Below are 16,233 nucleotides of genomic sequence, written 5' to 3'. Positions count from 1 at the left end.
GAAGGATGGAAGAAGGTGAATTTATCGATCTTTTGCTGCAAATTGCATTGACCTGATGGTTGAGGACATGGGGGGGATGTCCTGAAAAATGAGATAGGTGGTGGGGAACTGGGTGCCACTCAGTTTGGGACAGACGAATAAGAAGGCTGTCTGAAAGTAGTATTTCACAAGTTGATCACACATGGGTTGGAATGTTGAAAGCTGAGGTTTTGATCACACATTTTCTTTTCCACCACACTTTCCATGATTCAAAACAAAGCATAAGAAGATCTGTGGTTGAGCCAAAATTTGTCATGCAGAGCCACAACCACTGTGGGTTGCTTTGCTTGCAACATATACCAATGGATGATGTTATTCAATCTTCAAAACAATCTCTGTTCATGCCCAAAAAGAATGGAAGCTCCAAGAGAACTTGATTTCAAAAAACTGCCAGTAGTACCATTTTTAATTTAGAAACAAAATACAACATCGTCGCACATTTCTCTCAGAAACATTCAATTTTCAATGCATTCCCTTCTATCCAAATACCAAACGACTGAAACTTATGGCTTTCCTGGTAGAATGGAGGAACTGATCAAATCATTCGGCAAGAAAGAAGCCATATTTAGCAAAATTGCAAAAAGATTTGGTCACTTAGTGCCATGACTGCCAGCAAGAAGAGCATCTGCCGCAGAGTCCAAATCTTGAGGAAAGAAAACTCTGAACAGAACAGAAAACAAGTTTTATTCAGAAGAGCTGTGGTAATCATGAATAACAGAAATTAGGAACCGCATTGGTTAACAAAGCCAGAAGAGAGAGAACTTGTGGACATCCCCACTTAATATCAATCTAAACTCACACTAGAATGAATTGGTGAGGTTAACATAATATAATTGGTTCATCCTAATTATCATATGTTCTTTGAGAGAATCATCTATCAACCCAACATCCATTTGTAAGCATTTTTGGACCTCTATCAAGTATTTCTCTTAGACAAACGACTGAATGGTATACGAATTCAAAAGAACTTTAAAAAGAAATATACCAACAAAATTACCTGCAGGTGTTGTGGTACAAAGTCTTGCTTAGTTGTTCTATGTCACTGACACCTTTACAGCCAGCTACAACCTCAAGAACTTGCCTGGAGACGACTTAAGGAACAGATAATTAAAGTATTATAAATTTTGAGGAAAAACACACACAAAAGGAACAAGTGACTTAATACCTAAACTCCTAACCACCCCCCCACCACCCCCCCCCCCCCCCCAAAGTGACAATGTTAAGTCATTTACTAAATAAATTGAGGCCCTAGTAGCAGAAATGTGGATGGGATGAAACTCATAAAGCTTATAGTGATAGCAAAGATTCTTAATGTTAGGTTTAGCATATCAATTAGCAAACTGCAAGATTTAGGCAACGGTGAAGGTTGTCTTGACTAGGAAGAAAATGCTAATATTAACAGTACTATTGAGGTTTAAAGATACAGGGATATCAATAAATAGTTCAGCATGCTTGATAAGCATATGCCAACCATTTTGACAATATCAACCATAGATAAGATGTTGCAATATGTCAAAATTGATGCTTTAAGATTCCAATATTAGTGTTGAATATCTCATGAATCAACATGTCAACAGATGTTTACCTCCCTGGTTTCAACAAAGACGATCATTTATATAACATAAACTTTAAGCATCAGAGATTGTGGTCAAAAGTTGATAGTTTCAAAAAGTCAAGATTTACATTGCAAGAGAAAACCCCATGTCTCTATATAGTAGGAAGAGAAAACCAAAATAGTGCAATATATTACAACTTCAAAATGCAATATTTGAACACTAGCTAAATTTTTTAGTACATAATCTTGTTATGATATATGTTGCATAGGCTTCAGTGTGCGCATCGGATGCAAGTATATGTCCAAGTGTCTAATCCTTCACAACTACAAATTTTAAAGTATAAGGACTCATCCTAATAATGGGTATGGACATTTGGATACGACATAATAAAAGCAAAGAAAAGAAAACGTGTTGTTTTGACACGGGTGTGCTGGGTACAGTTGGACAATCCTGGTTCCATAGGTTATAATATATCATTTTTTATAGGCAATCTATTTATAATATATTATAAACTCTTCTAGCAATTTATCAAGGGTAAAGTACAGCATATGATGGAAAAGCAGCCATGCACCTACTGCAAACAAGCTGCCAATATTGCGAGGAAAGATCACTCAATCTTGAATAAACCATGCAAGTCAAGTCCCTATTAGAGGTTTTTACACAAGTGTTCAAATGGGTTTCAGATGAGGTTGGACAAGACTGTGGTGTCAACAAGTGCCCGACATGCCAAACATAATAACAAATTTCATACACACCACAGAGAATAATAATATGTACATTGAAAAATAATAACCAAAAATGAGTTTATATGAAGCATTTCTTTCTAAGAAATTATATTAGAACCATTAGTTTATATGAAGCATCATGAGAAATTTCCACTCACCGAACCAAACATGGCTCATTGCGGCCCTTAACAATGCACTCCTGTTCATACTTCTCCTTCTTCTTAGAGGGCCACAAAGATTTCACAAAATTAATCCCAGCATGAGTGTTTTTTATTTCACAATATGGAGAATCTGTCTCAATCATCAGTCTCTCAACAGGAATACCCCTTACAACTTCAAGATTTTCAGCAGTCTTCAGAGAGCAACCATTTACACCTATTGGGTACAAAGAAAAAAGAACAAAGATTATTAAGATTCATCTGGCATCTAAGTGAAAAGTCATATACAAGAAAACAAAAACAAAGCAGAAAATTATTCTCATATAAAAATTGCTTTAAGATATTTAAAATCTCTAAATTTCAATTTCCAGATGCCTAATAGTCTACAAGGAGCCATATAGCTATACAATTTACAATAGCATTAGAATAACCAGCAAAAGCTAGCTTCATCTACATCATGCCAATCCAGGGAAACAAGATATGCCACTAAAGATATATCTGATTCCACTAGTAGAGTGCTGGAAAAGCCAATTCTTTGATAAGGTACTGAACTGTCAGTGGGTGTCATCTCTGTTCTTTACAAGCATGTGCTTCTCCTCAAACTAATTTAGTTAATGGTGCTTAATGATTTTTTTAATCTGTATTACCACTAAATGACATGCTGTCCCTCCAAAACTGACACATGATGATTTGCATTCCTTTAACCAACACACTAATAAAAAAATTGTCAGGAATGCCAACGTGAGCTGCATTTCTCACTTGTATAAACCTTTCAAGCATTTGATTAAAATCTCATCTGTAAACAATGCATGCAATGTTTTGAACAGAACACTTCAGGGGCCTTATCTGTGTTGTAATCTACATCAATAAAATGGAGAATCAAATAACCATAATGATCAATCTGAGCAATGATGCAGGGTATGCCAAACAAGAGTTAGAATTGAGTTAGAACAAAGGGAGGAAAAAGGGGAAGAAAAGTAGGCAGCAATCAATGAGTTTAATGAATCTCCAGAGCTGATCTATTATTCACCATGAGTGGCTTTTATATAGGCAGTCCAAAGTACATATGGATAAAACAAATCAACTAAATTTTAAAACAAATCCCAACAGTAGTAAACTTAAAACATGATAATACTATAAAAAAATAAAAAAAATAAAAAAATAAAAATCATGATAATTTGATAAATGAAAACATAACTAAAATTCTAATTAAAAGATAAATCCCATATGCCTATACCTGTAATCAGTCTGAAAAGGGTGTGTTTGGCATGTATGCTCTGCAGCAAGTATCCTCAAGACAAATAGTCCCAATGAAATTTTCAATTATATCAACAGAGATCTTCCAGACAGGTTAATTTTGGGAGAAATTGATTCTTATATTAGATCCATCCAACAGGTCTTAAAAATTTTATATGTAAAATCCTAAAGAAAAGGTGTTAAAAAGCTAAGAAGTAAGAACAGGAGTTTATTCACCTATAAACAGATTATTGAATGAAAGAAGTTTATTACGATCTTCTGCACTTCCAGTGAATGAATGTGCAACCCCACCACCAAATCTGTTAATCAAGAAGAGAAAATGTGTTGAAGTCCATGCACATTGTGGCCCAAGTCATCAGGCAATGCTGGATTTTCATCTACAATAACCACAAGAGGGAGAGAGAAAGAGAGAAGAAACAGAAAAAAAAAGGATTTGCAGAATTTGATTTAGCAATTGTTACAGATTACTTCTTACGTTATTTCTCTTATGTTTTTGCCCTAAGACATAGATATCACTGTCCCCTTATCATTCTTAATAAGAACTTGAGAGATAGGGGTTATTCATATTTTAAGGCAGCCCATACTCTGTCTCTTCAAACTTTTTTTTCTTTCTTTCAAATTCTTGTGATCCCTTTTCCATTTTCTTGTTCATTGTTTAGCCTTCTTTAAATAGTATTTAAGAGCCAACCTGTTCTTGTTTCCTTTCATTGGAGAAACCTAGTTCTTTGGGGTGTTTGAAGTGGATGATGGGAGCACACAGTGATTACATTATGCGAAGCTTTTACCAAGCAGCTTCTAGGTTTTCCTTAGTTGTGAATATAAAGGTATACATCCTATGTAATAACAAGTGTTGATGAGGATGAATCTATAAGATATACATTAAGAAAGGGAATTTGTATTAGTTGCGATTAGAGTCGGATTATTATTAGTTGGAATTAAATGAGAATTAGTATTTGTTGGAGTCAAGTTAGGATTAGCTAATTAGGTTATAAGACAATTAGAATTAGGAGGTTATTAGAATCTTAGTAGACTTCGAATGTTATGATAAGAATTAGAGTCATAATGGGTTATTAGAATATTAGTAGACTTTAGATTTCTTAGAAAAACCTATAAATAAGGCTAAGAATTGATTGATGTTAATAATTGACGTAAATTGAGAGAGCAAAATTGTGGAATAATTTTATTCTCCTTCCTTCTCAGAAAACTATACTAGCTTTATACAGAAAAGTCTTAGCTATAGAAAAGGAAACTAATTACTAGGCTATATCAAATCCCATGATTTATGGGATAAACAAAATAGGAAACTAACTAAATTAACCTAATTCTAGGAATTATGGCTGTTACAAACAAACTCTCCTAAACTAGCATAATTACTATACACAGCAAAACACAAGCCATTAATTTACAACCATAATTCACGTTTTCCCACACTCCCCCTCAAGCTGGTGAATAGGTATTCACCATTCCCAGCTTGGATACAAAGCTTTGAAACACTGAACCACTTAGCCCTTTGGTAAGTATATCGACAAGTTGACCATGTGTAGACACATAAGGTGTACATATCAATCCACTATCCAACTTCTCTTTGATGAAGTGTCTGTCAATTTCAATGTGCTTCGTTCGATCATGCTGTACCGGGTTGTGAGTTATGCTGATTGCAGATTTATTATCACAATAGAGTCTCATTGGGCCATCCCATTTAATCTTTAAGTCTTCTAAAACGATCTTCAACCATAGTAGTTCACACACACCCTGAGCCATTGCTCGGAATTCTGCCTCCGCACTAGACCGCGCTACCACATTTTGTTTCTTACTCATCCATGTCACGAGATTTCCACCAAGAAAGGTGCAATATCCAAAAGTTGACCTTCTGTCAATAATTGAGCCAGCATAGTCAGCATCTGTGTATGCCTCAAGTACTAACCCTCCATTCCTTTTGAACAGAATACCTTTACCTGGTGTCCCTTTGAGATATTGTAACACTCGATAAGCTACCTGCAGATGAGCTTCCTTTGGACTATGCATGAATTGACTAATCACACTCACTGCATATGTTATATCTGGTCGTGTATGAGATAGATAAATGAGCCTTCCCACCAAGCGTTGATACATTTCTTTATATACCGTAGCATCATTTTCTGCCTCTCCGAGTCTAAGATTCAGATCTATTGGAGTACTTGCTGGTTTGCATGCGGTCTTGCCAGTTTCTTTGAGAAGATCTGTAACATACTTCTGTTGGGAGATAAAAATGCCTTGCTTAGAGTGAGCCACCTCAATACCAAGAAAATATTTCAACCTCCCTAATGCCTTGATTTCAAATTCCTTAGTCAAACATTGATTTAGAACCTGTCTCTCCTTGTCATCGTTTCCTGTCACTATTATGTCATCGACATACACTAAGAGAGCTGTGAGTCTCCCTGAAGATGAGTGTTTAATGAACAACGTATGATCTCCTTGACTTTGCCTATATCCCATGGTTATCATCACTCTTGCGAATCTTCCAAACCAGGCTCGTGGTGATTGCTTAAGTCCGTACAAGGCCTTTTTTAATTTACATACAGTATGAGCAGCTAAATTATTGTCATAACCTGGCGGGACCTCCATATAAATTTCTTCCTCTAGTTCTCCATGCAAAAAAGCATTCTTGACATCAAATTGCTGCAAATCCCAATTGTAATTAGCTGCTAATGACAACAAGACTCTAACAGTGTTCATCTTTGCGACCGGAGCAAAAGTTTCTTGGTAATCAATCCCATAGGTTTGAGTATAACCCTTGGCAACCAATCTAGCCTTGTATCTTTCTATTGATCCATCTGCTCTGTATTTCACAGTATAAACCCATTTACACCCCACGGGTTTCTTTCCTGTCGACAATTTTACCAACTCCCAAGTTTTGTTTTTTTCTAATGCCTCCATCTCCACATTCATAGCTTGTTTCCATTTTTCATCGGTCAAAGCCTCGGATACGGTGGTAGGGATAGAAATAGTGTTTAGGCTAACAAGGAAGGCTCTATGAGCTGGTGAAAATTTTTTAAAGGATAGGAAGTGTGTAAGAGGGTATAGAGGTCGATTTGTGCATTCTCTAATCCCTTTCCTAACAGCAATAGGGAGGTCCTGGTCATCATTGTTCACATGAAATTCAGATTGAATGAAGGATTAGAAATTGTTAGCTCATTCTCAGAATTTGGGTTGAAGTCTTGGACTTGCACAGATTCAGGGACAACTGTCTTCTTCCTCGAAAACACTTTGTCAAATCTCACATTCTTAGGGGCAGATTTTGGATTTTCAGGCACAGGTTCAGGCTGATCGGGCAATTTAGGTAAGGTTTCAATCAAAGGATCAATGGGACGAGATTGTTTTGACAAGGGAAGTGATGGCAGATCAAGGAATAAAAAATCCCCCCTATCCTTATCTTCCATTACCGAATTCTCCCCCTGAAGATAAGGAATAGTGAAATAAGATTCTTGTTCATGGAAAATAACATCTACCGAGATATAGAATCTTTTTGATGGAGGATGGTAACACTTATACCCTTTCTGAGTTGAAGAATAACCCAAAAAAACACATTTTAATGCCCGTGGATCTAACTTCCCCTTGTTTTGATTATGAACATGGACAAATGCTACACACCCAAATATCCTAGGAACAAGATTGTTTGTAGTGTGTAGGTTTGGATAGAATGTTGAAAGTATGTCCATTGGACTTTTGAATCCCAAGATCCTAGAAGGCAATCTATTTATGAGATGAGCAGCTGTAAGAACTGCTTCTCCCCAAAAGGATTTAGGCACATTTTTTTGAAACATGAAGGATCGGGTTGAGTCAAGAAGGTGACCGTTTTTTCTTTCTGCCACTCCGTTTTGCTGTGGAGTGTTAACACAAGATGACTCATGTATTATTCCTTCCCTCTGAAAGTATGGAGTTAGGACTTGATTGAAATAATCCTTAGCATTATCCGACCTAAATCTTTTGATATTGACTCCAAATTGAGTCTTAATCATAGAACAAAAATTTGGAAGGACAGTACCGACATCAAATTTATGTTTGAGCAAAAAAATCCAAGTGACTCGAGTACAATCATCAATGAATGAAACAAACCATTTAGCCCCAGTAATGTTAGGAATAGGAGAAGGACCCTAAATGTCATTGTGTATGAGATAAAAAGGAATAGAACTTCTTTTATTGCTAACTGGAAAAGACACACGTTTGTGTTTAGCAAGTTCACACACTTCACAATGAAAATGTTCGACGTCTAGACCTTTAAATAAGGAAGGAAACAGAATTTTAATAACCCTAAATGATGGATGTCCAAGTCGGCGATGATGAAGCCAAACTTTTTCTTTATTGAATGAAAAAACTTCTGAGACAAAAGAATGAGATGATTTGCCTTTGGCAATGTTTGATTGACTTGGTGCTTTGAGATAGTAGAGTCCATCCCGTTCTCTAGCATGTCCAATCATCCTCCCCGAATCCTCGTCCTGAAATACACAATGACTATGATAAAAAACCACATTGCAATGTAAATCTTGAGTGAGTTTTTGGATAGAAATGAGGTTCGTGGTTAACCTAGGGACATGAAGAACATTTTTTAACATCAGTGATGGGATTATTTTGACATCTCCTATACCTGCTACAGTGGTCAAGGAGCCATCAGCTGTGGCTATTTTTCTACTGCTTGAACATGGGAAATATGTGGAAAAAATGTTTGGTGAATGAGTCATATGGTCGGTAGCACCTGAGTCAATGACCCAGGAGTTGGCAAAGGTTATATCCGAGACTTTTAATCCAATAGAGAATGGAAACTTACCTGAATACGCCAATGAACACTGACTTGCTGGTTTGTCAAGGTTGCAAATAAGAGACCTCACCCTCTCAACTTCTTCTTGATTAAGACTGCCTATCTCTTGCGGTGTTGCTCCATTTTGTTGTACTGTTGTAACATGGGCCTGACCATTATTACTTGGTTGTTCTCCCTTCTGTCCCCACTCTCGACTTGGTGGTTTTCCATGTAGTTTCCAGCACCGCTCAAACGTATGGCGTGCCTTCTTACAATAAGTGCACCATAAGTTGTCCTTGTAGTCACGATTTTGAGTCTTTGGTTGACTAGATCTTCCATTGCTAGAAACTAGTACTCTTTCCATATTTGTGGCTGAATTGTTACCACTGCCAGCCACCATAGCCGAGCTGTCCGTGTTCTGTGGATTAAGCATCAGGCATCTTCTGCTTTCCTCTCCTCGAATTAATGCCACCACCTCATTAAAGCACGGAACTTCTTGCTTGCCAAGAATCTGGATTCGCACTTGGTCAAATTCTGGATTGAGTCCAACAAGAAAATCATAGACTCGATCTTGTTCTATGAAATCCTTGAGAATAGCAGCATCTTCGGGACACTTGGTCTTTATTACCTTGTAATGATCAAGTTCTTGCCATAAAGATTTCAATTGATTAGCATACTCAGTAACAGTTTTATCTCCCTGTTTAGCAGCAACAGTTTTCACCTTGACCTTGTATACTTGGGCCGCATCTCTCGCCTTAGAGTACGTCTGTTGGATTGCATCCCAAATGTCCTTGGCAGTAGCTAGGAACATGCATGTGTCACTGATTTCAGGAATCATAGAATTCCACAACCATGCCATAATCATGGAGTCTTCTTCATCCCATGCTTCAAAATGAGGATCTCCTAGTTTCGGCCCTGTACCCATGAGATGGCTGATCTTCCCTTTCCCTTTCAACACGGTACGAACAAGTTGGGACCATTTCAGATAATTTTTTCCATCCAGCCTATATGCAGCCTGGATATTCTGCAATTCTCCGGAATGTTGGGGTCGAATAATCTCCTTTGATTGGACTGTAGTGGTTGTTTCTGCAATCTCTGACATTTTTTACAAAAAAAAAACTGCAATTTCTAGGTGATTCAGGCAAAGCACGTGGGTCAACAATAGACAACGTTGAAGACCAAGAGATCAGATTGACAATGAAGGCAAAAAAAAAGGCAAATGAATGGCAATGAAGGCCAAGAAGAAAATGAAAATTCCAGGAGAGGAAACAAATGCTTGGTTTTGAGTTTCAAAAACAGAAGAAAAATTGGGCACTATATTCAGCAATGAAGGCTGAAACAAAATAACTTCTAAGGATCCTAATTCAGCTCTGATACCATGACGTAAATTGAGAGAGCAAAATTGTGGAATAATTTTATTCTCCTTCCTTCTCAGAAAACTATACTAGCTTTATACAGAAAAGTCTTAGCTATAGAAAAGGAAACTAATTACTAGGCTATATCAAATCCCATGATTTATGGGATAAACAAAATAGGAAACTAACTAAATCAACCTAATTCTAGGAATTATGGCTGTTACAAACAAACTCTCCTAAACTAGCATAATTACTATACACAGCAAAACACAAGCCATTAATTTACAACCATAATTCACGTTTTCCCACAATAATATTATGTTTTTTTTATTGTAAGTGTTGCAATCCTCAATGGTGAGACTCCATTGATTTTCTTTTAGGTGAGACCCCTAAAAGGCGTTAGTGAGACTCTAATGTTTCCATTTTTTCTTCATTGTCTGTCTTTTCTTCTGATAGCCCAGACAACAGAAGAGATGATCGGGTGAATTCAATAATAGATGCCTATTGGTTTCTCTTTATTTTTTTAATTTATTTTCTCTACCATAAACTTTATACCTTGTTCCTCTCCTTACACCCTAAAAATAAAAACCCCAGCCCACCTACATTGAATGTAGGCAACTGTCCTAGGGTTGTCCTACATCACTTCAACCGTGGAGTCAAACTGTTACATGAAAATTATGATATTTAAGAAGCAACATAGAAGAAATTGAAGATCAAATTACAAAATTTGTGGAGAAAGTTTTAGAAGCTTCAGTTGGAACTGAAGATTTCGTGACAAGCCCAAAATCGATTAATTCTTCCATAAAATGATGTGCAATAATTACTGATTATATTGGGGTTGAATTTTTTTTTTTTTTTTCAATTCTTAATTTGGTGAATCTTGTCAATTTATTGCAGATCAAAAAGGAAGGAATTTTTTCAGTTGCCAAAATTCTGGAGAAGAGGTCTGGAAACATACAGAGAGGCTCATATATCCCAAGTGTTATTCACTAAAAAGAAAGATCGCTTTCTTTTCTGATAAGTGAGGAAGATTTGAATTTTTGGAGGTTCATCTAGGAAGGATGATGATCACTGTTGATAATGAAGCCGATATTTAGAGAGCTAACAAGCAATGCTTGATTGGAGACAAAACCCACAATAGATGACAACAGACCTCTTCTATCCTTCAAAAAATTTGAGGATGAACCATGTAGTAATAACAAATGACAACAATGATGAAGATGATTATGATAACAATGATAAGTGGTGTACTACTGTAAGTGCATATACTTCAATTCCAAAAAGATGACGGGGCAAAATAATATAAATTAACTTTGGTAAAAACCTTCAGCCAGAAGAATCTGGTTCTGGTTTTTATGTAGCCCAGCAATCTCACCTGTCCATATTTCGCCCTAAAATATCACAAAAATCTTCAGCAGCAGCACGCATATGCAGAAACATAGGCAGCTTCATGGCATATGCTAACTCAAATTGCTTCTCAAAGTACCTAATGTAACAGAATGAACAGTGCAAACATGCCTTCATTTGATTGAAAGAAAAAGAATGAGAAACTAAAACATACTAAGAAAGGAACATATGCCAAACAATTTTGTCTGAACAAACCACATACTTCTTCTGAACCTCAGATGGGCAAAAGTGAAGCCTGTCGTAATCCAATCCACATTCACCAATTGCCACCACCTTATTTGAAGAATATAAACACAAGATAAAACGGTTTGGAATATCCTCTGAAGCCCAGAGATGTGACACAAGTACTTTTCTAACACTCTCAAGACTTGAGATCAAGACATAACATGGATGTGGTATTCAATTATTATTGGCATGCTTAAAAGATATAACATATAAGAGAAAAAAACCTCACTTATTTTCCTAGTAGCCAACAAACATTGACTAGATTATATAATACAAACTGATATTGTGTAGAAGAAATTGTTCATAGCATATCTAAACTTAAAATGCCATATAGTAATGAAGCTGATAAAGCTTACCTTGCCCTTTGCCACTCCCTCTTTAGCTAATGACATAAGATCCAGAAAATGATTGTCTGGATCCCCACTGTCTTCAAATTCCTATAAAAGAGCAAGAATCAACAATCATAAACATCTCTAACCAAATCACATCATTGGACATATATTTAAAGTACAATAAAGAACTAAAGGAGTTCGAAGGAAAATGATCAACTTTGCATCTGGTTGGGTGCACCCCCACTGTACAGAAAAGCCTTCCTGAGACAAACAAGAAACCAACCAATGAAAACCCATTTCTAGGAGCAAATAATTTAGAAAATTAATCATAAAGAACAGTACAGAAAGCAAGACAAATATTGGGAAGACAATGAGGTATAGGCAAACACCATCTGTTTCTGCAATTGCAAGAGCTTCCTTTGATTCCTCAAGTGACCCACCAGTCACCTACAATGATAAGCGTAACCCAAATTATAGCTCCAAAAAACAAATCAAACACGAAATAACAAAATATTGAATCAAAATGCGACCAGTCTCAAGCAGGAAATTCCACCTAAGAAAACGAGTTTTTTCTACCCATTTTCTGAAAAAGGAAAGAACCATAAAATACTATAATATTAAAAAGTCCGTGTTCTTTTCTTTTCCTCAGTTTTCCCATAAACCCAAAAGGGGTAAGGGTTTTTCCTGATTTTGAAACTGCTCTTTATCATTCCACTCAATCTACCCTTTGTTTGGTTACCAGGAAAACAAAATCACGAACCTCAAGCTCCCCCTCCGTGCAACCAACAAATTTTACTTTCCAAATATCCCAAATAATTAAAAACCGAAACGATTCTCTTTTCACACATTTTTCAAGCAAAAAAAGCATTAACAAAATCAAACAGTGAAAAAACGGAAGACTTTACAATAATTCTATCAACACCGGCACTCCAAGCTCTGCTCAACACTGCTGCAATATCAGACACGTGGCACTGCTTGCCATTGTAGATTCCCTTGAACATGCTATCTGTCAGAGGTTGAATTTGCAGATTGAGAAGCATAAACAAAATAGAGAAGCATATGGGCCACCATGTGTTCGAAGAAATGCCTGACCTGTGAAGTTAACTGCAATGTCTATTGGGTTTCACAAGAAATTAAAAAAAAAAAAAAAAAAACAGGGAAACGACGAGAAATTGGTTAGTGAGCGAAAGAGGAGAAATTATTGAACAGGAGTGACATTCTTTCACTTGCCTATCATCCGTACAGTTGCCATGGTGGAATCTGCAGCGCTGCAGAGAGGAGGAAGGACGGGGTTTTATAGAATTTTTTTGACAAAAAAAAATTATTAAAATGGGTAGTTGAAAACAAAAAGGAGAATTGGGCTTTAGCTTTTATAATTAATAAAAAATCTCTCAAACACCCATAATTAATTATAATGTTATAAGATAGGAATAGAAAAAAATATCATTTTTACTTACACCCATCATTTTTGTATTTATATCATGACTCTTTATATGTCACTTCCATAAAATTCTCCACTATTTAATTTTTTTAAACTTTTTTAAAAATAATTGAAAATTTGAACATTATTTTTTAAACAAAAATTATATTAATGATTCAAAAACTATTTAAAAAAAAATTAAATGAATAAAAATTATCTTTTACATTTTAGAAGTAAATAATTTAATGATTAAAACACTATTTAAAATAAATATATTTACTATTTTTTTCTTTTATATTAAAAAATTATTTTAAAGTTTTTTTTTTTTTTACTATTATAAAATAAAAAAAATTATTTTTTAAATTTTCTTCCTTCTTTATTTTAATAATTTTTTTAACATAGACTTTTGGTAATTAATAAGTTAATTGAAATGTTGTAAATTTGTTTATTAAGGAATTTTCTTAATAATTTGACTTAATTGAAAATTTATTGAAAAAAAAAAAGGGGGATGGATAAAGAGTTTTTATTTTAAATATCCAATTAAAATGTTTTTGTATTTAAAAATGGATTATATTAATGCATGGTATAATAGAGATTGATTTTTTCTCATATAAAAGGGTTGAATGGTATATTTACCAATTTTAAATGAAAATAGTAGTTAAAAATTGTATAGATTATGTTTGAGTTTGGTTTTAAAATATTTTTTTTAGTTTTTACTTCTTTTATTTTTAAAAATAATTTTTATTTTCTATATTGTCTCTTTTTTAAAATATGTTTAATTAAAAAAAGAAAATTATTTTTAAAAATGAAAATTGAATACCTTGTTTAATTCTATTTTTTTTTTGTATGAAAATAATAAAAAGAATTAAATTTTATTTATTGATTATTATTTTTTATTTTTCCTATTAGTTATTTTAATAATAAAATAAAAATATAATATGTTCACAATTAAATAAATGAATCGGTCAATTGTATATTTTTTTCACAAAAATATAATATTGTAGACCCCCATGTGGGGCTTGTTTTGCTGCAGCATATTTGACCACGTGTCACTCTCGGGTTGGCTATTAGTGGAATCAAATAGTGGATTTGGAGGACGAATAGGAGAGCGACACCTGTAAAGATGAGGAAGATTCTAGAAGAAGGAGCATGCTTTCTGTTATGGAAGAATGTTGCCAGCTGCATGTGAGGGTGAGTGGAGGTTGGCAGCTGCAGGGAGAGGTGGTCTGGGCTGCCGTTGGGTGATTTTGGGGAAGCTGTTAGAGATATTTTCTGGAGAGGATTTTGGGGCGTTTGGAGGGAGATATTTTTTGGAGTGTGGGATTCTTTCTTGGCGGGGCAGGCTGCTACGGAAAAAAGGGGGAAGGCTGTGAGTGGAAAAGAAGGGGGAGCTTAGGCTGCTTTTAGAGAGGCTGCCTGGAGATATTTGAGGGGATTTACTTTGGCTTGAGGAGAGGTTTTTCTGATGAGGAAGAAAGAGGAGCCAAGGAGAGGAAAAACAGGGAGAGTATAGAGAAAACGGGAGCAAAGGAAATGACATTTGTGGTTGTTGCTTTACAAAGATGTTTTTAAGGGTGTTCATTGAGTTTGAGGGGCAAGTTTGAGGGGAAGAGATGAAAGAAGATGCTGGAGGCAAGTTTTTCTGAGGGTTTTTGTGAGAGGAAAAAGTTTTGAGGGCAAGGAAGGAGCCATAGAGGGAGCAGAGATCTTTAAGAAAGTAAATGAGCAGATGAAAGATATCTTCAGCTATTTAGAGAGAGTTCATGAAAGCTGTTTGAAGAAAGACACAGAGAAATAGCCTTGGAAGAGGGTGATATAGGTTGCCCCTTATGTGTGAAGAAGAGAGTATTGGCGTGTGGAGATTGTCATTGCCAATTTCATCTACAAAATGAATTACACTCAGTGGACACTCCTTCTGCAACCTCCGACCCATGGCTTTGTGGTCCTTGACATGGAAATCATTGCCAAACTCACTGGAATTCGCCCGGGCAGCTGCAAAGCAAGCAAAGTTGTCCTCGAGCCGCCGACGGCGAAACGCCTTCGCCATCACCGGAACAGTGATCCCCTCCTATAGGCGGTTCAGCTCTCGTTGATTCTTAACTCCACTGGCTGCTTGTGCACTTCTGGATCGACTTCAGAAGCCAAATGCTGAATCTACATTGCAGATATCAGTTTTCGAGGCTCTTAATCAACTGGAGTGTCAGCAGTGAAGATGTGAATAAGGACATCCAAGCCTATAAAGCTTGTCCCCAACACTTGGAGGGAGAGGCACGAGAATGTCATATATGTCTTGAGGCATTTGAAGATGCAGTGTTGACTCCTTGTGCCCATCATGTATGCCGAGAGTGTCTCTTGGCTAGTTGGCGAAATCCCACTTCTGGATTTTGCCCTGTTCGTAGGAAGACCATCAGTAGGCAAGATCTTATTACAGCTCCGATTGGAAGTCGATTCCAGATTGATGTTGAGGTCCACCGTGGGTAGGTGGTCGAGTGCTCTTCTTGAAGGTTTCTTTGATAACAGTTACTTCAAGGAACTTCTTAGCGGAGAAAAGGAAGGCCTTCTACAGCTGCCAAGTGATAAAGCTTTTCTCCCAGACCCAGCCTTCCATCCTCTTGTCGAGAAATATGCCGCTGATGAAGATGTTTTCTTTGAGGATTACAAAGAACCCCTTTTGAAGCTCTCTGAGCTGGGATTTGCTTATGCCTAAAAGAAGATTGGACACAAGGTGGTGGAGTTGACAAGTTGCATTTGCTGACTTACTGTTATGTTTTCTTTAGATTTCTGGAAGCAGCTATTGATGCAGCAGAGGTAATTTAGAATCGTGGGCTGCTCAAGCGAGTTGGCGTTTGCCATGGCATTAGTGGGAATGCTCATGTGTTTCTCTCACTGTACCGACTGTAGAGGACTTGGCTGAGAACACTTGGCAGCATTTGAAAACAAGCCCAAGTCTTGTTGATGCTGTCATGGGAAGGATTGCACAAGGAA

General features: G+C 36.3%; 2 protein-coding genes across 3 annotated transcripts; both read right to left on the bottom strand.

The window, feature by feature from the left end:
* Positions 1 to 334: 334 nt before the first annotated feature.
* LOC117920264 (putative deoxyribonuclease TATDN1) lies at positions 335 to 13,142 on the bottom strand. Of its 2 annotated transcripts, none has more exons than XR_004652226.1 (12): positions 13,059 to 13,142; positions 12,921 to 12,941; positions 12,734 to 12,834; positions 12,218 to 12,275; positions 12,046 to 12,089; positions 11,853 to 11,933; positions 11,474 to 11,544; positions 11,240 to 11,350; positions 3,952 to 4,034; positions 2,479 to 2,695; positions 1,037 to 1,130; positions 335 to 699 (listed from the first exon to the last, which is right to left on the bottom strand). XR_004652226.1 is itself a non-coding variant. In XM_034837696.1 (12 exons), the coding sequence occupies exons 1-12, from the start codon at positions 13,078 to 13,080 to the stop codon at positions 630 to 632; spliced, it is 963 nt and encodes a 320-aa protein (XP_034693587.1). In that variant the 5' UTR covers positions 13,081 to 13,141; the 3' UTR covers positions 335 to 629. The 2 variants fall into 2 exon arrangements, 1 of the variants encoding a protein (XP_034693587.1); XM_034837696.1 differs by having other exon boundaries at positions 1,037 to 1,120; positions 13,059 to 13,141.
* Positions 8,034 to 9,517, bottom strand: LOC117920265. The gene is made up of 2 exons (XM_034837697.1): positions 8,540 to 9,517; positions 8,034 to 8,210 (listed from the first exon to the last, which is right to left on the bottom strand). The coding sequence occupies exons 1-2, from the start codon at positions 9,432 to 9,434 to the stop codon at positions 8,176 to 8,178; spliced, it is 930 nt and encodes a 309-aa protein (XP_034693588.1). The 5' UTR covers positions 9,435 to 9,517; the 3' UTR covers positions 8,034 to 8,175.
* Positions 13,143 to 16,233: the final 3,091 nt, after the last annotated feature.

This window comes from Vitis riparia, chromosome 8 (assembly GCF_004353265.1).
Source record: "Vitis riparia cultivar Riparia Gloire de Montpellier isolate 1030 chromosome 8, EGFV_Vit.rip_1.0, whole genome shotgun sequence".
Lineage (NCBI taxonomy): Eukaryota > Viridiplantae > Streptophyta > Magnoliopsida > Vitales > Vitaceae > Vitis > Vitis riparia.
The sequence above is the reverse complement of the archived record's forward strand: the minus strand, read 5'-3'. Positions and strand labels throughout refer to the sequence as shown.